We start from the raw sequence: 3,775 nt of genomic DNA, 5'->3' as shown, positions 1-3,775 counted from the left end.
AGGAGTGGTGTGGCATTGTTCTGCCTATCCCATTCAGCAATTTCTTCCGCCCCACACAGACACTTTTTCTCTTTCGTCTCATAGCCTGTGACTGTGACCCAGCAGGCACTTTGGATGGAGGTGTGTGTGACAGTCACACAGACACAACGCTGGGCATGATTGCGGGACAGTGTCGCTGCAAAGAGGACGTCAGAGGTGTGCGTTGTGACAGCTGCAAAGAAGGCTTTTACGGCCTAAGCCTCAGTCATCCTCTCGGCTGCCAACGTAAGTGACAAGGCTGTCTGGGGAAAACCCTGTGGCTGCAGGAATAGAGACTGCAGGTAGTCCTTGACTTACGACCACAAGGGAGCCCAACATTTCTGTTGTTAAGCGAGACATTTGTTAAAGACATTTTACGACCTTTCTCAGCACGGTTGCAAAATGACTCCCCACAGTTGTTAAATTAGTAATAAAGTTTTTAAGTGAATCTGTTTGTCAGAAGGTCGCAAAAGGGGATCACATGACCCCGGGATATTGCAACCGTCATAAATACGAACCAGTTGCCAAGCGTCTAAATTTTGATCACGTGACCACGAGGGACTCTGCAACATTCGTAAGTGGGAAAAACGGTCCTAAGCCACTTTTTTCAGTGCCTCTGTAACTTTGAGCGGTCACTAAATGAACTTTTGTAAGTCGAGGACTCCCTGTACTCTACGGTCTCACACTCCTTGAGTCCTAGGGGAGCACAATAATGGTAGAACAGTTACCTTCTTTCCCTTGATTTCATGGGGATGCAATACATCTATTTTTATTTGTTTCATTTCATGCATTCATTTATTCTCACTTACCGTTTATTCCAAGCCTCACTCTTCCCTTTGTTGTGGTCTTCACCTGATGGGTTCTCTAGAATAGATGTTGACTTCCACCAATCTACCATGGTTTTGGTCAATCAAGATTTTCACATAAAGCTTTTAAGTATCAAAGGCAATGTATAAACTAGGTCAGTGGTGGCGAACCTATGGCACGGGTGCCAGAGGTGGCACTCAGACCCCTCTCTGTGGGCACGTGCGCCGTCGCCCCAGCCCCGCCTCCCCCCACGGCCCCGTCCTCACCAGCAGCCCCCTGGAGGAGAGTCATCCCTGGTCGTGGCTCGTGCGAAGCAGCGCAGCCAAGGACATGGCAGCCGGGCAGCAGGTACAAGACTTAGCCCCTATGCCCCACAGCATCATTTGCTGTGTGGCTGCTATGGTGCTGCAGGGCCGCCTGGGCGATCTGCCGCAATGGGCTGTGGAGGTGGTAGGTAGTCCTGCGGGGGCGGGGTGGGGCAAAGTGGGTGGGGCAGGAGGCAGGATGGAGTAGGCAAGGCAGGGGGCAGAGCCGAGTGGGCGGGGCAGGGGGCGGAGCGTTTTTGGGGCACTCGGTGTCTAAAAGGTTCGCCATCACTGAACTAGGTTATCAACATTAGTCATACTGAGACTACATTATGCCAGTCCATTTTGGCAGATTTGGGCCAGTGTGCCACAAGGGGAACAGTGGTCCAATTTTATCCCAAGGGTCTTGTGCTATTCTGTGCAAGCCAGGGTTTGCTAATCTGAAGAATTCCTTGTAAGCCAATGCACTTTAACACTGCTTACACCCCATGTATATATGCTAAGGATACATTGCTTTAATTAAAAAAATAAAAATAAAAAAGAGGATATAAAAATAAGCACTCTGCAGAATGAAACACCAGCATCAAGCTCAATCTAGATTTTTAGCAATGCTTCTGGAGCCTGGGCCCTTGTAGTCCCCAGACAAGCTTCATAGAAGATTCAAATAAAGTGAAACCTGATGCTTTGTTTGCCTTCACATAAAATGGGAATAAAGCTGGAGTTAGGCTTCAGCATGATTGCACGTCTGGGAATGGATGTGTCTGTCGTTCAGAGACAGTTGCATAGCTGTTACATTCATATTTCTGCTAATGTTAATGTTGTGGATAGGGGACCCTCAAATCGCCTGACTCCCAACAGGAAGTCGGATCAACCAATGAGCATGCAGGACACACATCTCCATGCAACACATCGTTGAGATTTAAGAGGTGTGGGCATTGGCCTGTCTGTAATCATCTACATACTTACCCATCAACCCCCTTGTAGCATAGAAATACGTCAACACCTACATGCAATTCTGGACAATTCTAAATCAAACTTAGTTGGCCATACTCAACATGACAGCCGTTCTTTGAGAGAATGTCTAACATGCTCTCAAAATTCCAGATGTGTCCACTGGTTTAGAGAGATTAGGAAGCCAGGCTTTATCAGTGCAGCTTCTAGTATCTTTTATGCAGCCCATTCCCCCCCCCCCCCGTCTATATTTACTTAAACCGTACTTCGTAATCTTTAGTGTTTTTTCTTTAGGCAAAACAACTATGGAATGAACATTCTTTAGAAATTACTTCTTTGGAGCCAGGTGAAGAAACATCTTGTACTACGTGAATTCTCTTAGTAGAAATCTGAATGTTGTGATTGTACCATGTTGGGTGGCGCAAAGCGGTTGGGTGTTCCCTCTAACTTTGCAGCCATCGAGTCTGCTATGTTGCGCTTTGGGGAGGGGAGATGTTTAAGTAGAGAAATGTGTGCCTCAAACCTCATTGCAACACAATCTGGAGGTGCTTGGCAAGCTGTAAAGTGAGGGTTGAGGGCTGCATGTCATTCATGAGCTGTGAGGTCCTTGGTGCTCTCTGAGCTTGGTTATTTCCTTGCAGACGTTTCATTACCCAACTAGGTAACATCATCAGTGCTAGAAGGACGTCGGGTTGTTTTCTATTTATATACAAGTGGCTTGCCCTGTCAGTGTTGGTGGGCATGTCCTTGGTAGGGTATTGTTTAATGTTTGATTGTTTGTCTGAGTTGGTCGTTCCTTGATTGATTATGGGTCTAGTATTAATCGCAGTATTAATCTCTGCTTATATGGATGTAGATTGCTGGCAAGGAAATGTAATAATAATAATAATAATAATAATAATAATAATAATAATAATAATAATAATAATAATAATAATAATAATAATAATAATAAAGTTGGAAGGGATCTTGGAGGTCATCTAGTCCAACCCCCTGCTCAGGCAGGAAACCCTAAACCCTATACCATTTCAGACAAATGGCTGTCCTGTTATGCTCTTTTCGTTTTTTTATTGTCTCATTTGAATGGTATGTTGCTTATCTCTATGTGCCTGTTGAAGGGAGCAGAGAAAGCAAACCCACTCCCTTCTAGGACTGATAACGTTAGCTAGTTGGGTAATGAAACATCTGCAAGAAAACAACCAAACTCAGAGAGCACCAGAGACCTCACGGTTCAACGCTGAGCTATAAATATTCTCTTCTGTCGGTCCTCAGGAGGTTTAGGTTGCTACCCCACTTTTTAAAGACCAGACACAGATCCCATGGAAACCATTGGCATGTGCTCTCAGCCTGCAGGTGTGACCCTCGTGGGATCACCACGGATAGCAGCCCCTGCGACCAGATCAGCGGCGATTGCTATTGCAAGCGTTTTGTAACTGGGCAATACTGCGACCAGTGTTTGGTGAGTGAGGGTTGTATCACTTGGATTTGTGCTGCACATCCTTTGAGCCTAGTAGTTCCTAATGAGTGTGTTGGTCCTTCTCTTTCACAGCCTGAATACTGGGGTTTGAGCTATGATGTGGCAGGCTGCCGAAGCTGTGCTTGTGATTTTGGAGGCGCCTACGACAATAGGTAGGACTGCAGTGAGCAGACACCAAAGGGCAGCAGGAGAAACATTTTAAGTGGCTCTCGGGAGA

At 46.1% G+C, this 3,775-nt stretch overlaps 1 protein-coding gene across 1 annotated transcript in view; it reads left to right on the top strand.

The window, feature by feature from the left end:
- Nucleotides 1–3,710, top strand: part of LOC107298460 (laminin subunit beta-1-like) — a gene marked incomplete at its 3' end in the record, with an annotated part of 36,246 nt that extends 32,536 nt beyond the window's left edge. Inside the window, exons 10-12 of the mRNA XM_029286529.1 lie at nucleotides 85–264; nucleotides 3,428–3,540; nucleotides 3,631–3,710. Coding sequence (XP_029142362.1) covers nucleotides 85–264; nucleotides 3,428–3,540; nucleotides 3,631–3,710 — 373 coding nt within the window. The remainder of the gene's footprint in view (nucleotides 1–84; nucleotides 265–3,427; nucleotides 3,541–3,630) is intronic.
- Nucleotides 3,711–3,775: the final 65 nt, after the last annotated feature.

Source organism: Protobothrops mucrosquamatus, unplaced genomic scaffold, assembly GCF_001527695.2.
Source record: "Protobothrops mucrosquamatus isolate PMUCROS unplaced genomic scaffold, P.Mucros_1.0 scaffold3995, whole genome shotgun sequence".
Classification (NCBI taxonomy): Eukaryota; Metazoa; Chordata; class Lepidosauria; order Squamata; family Viperidae; genus Protobothrops; species Protobothrops mucrosquamatus.
The sequence above is the reverse complement of the archived record's forward strand: the minus strand, read 5'-3'. Positions and strand labels throughout refer to the sequence as shown.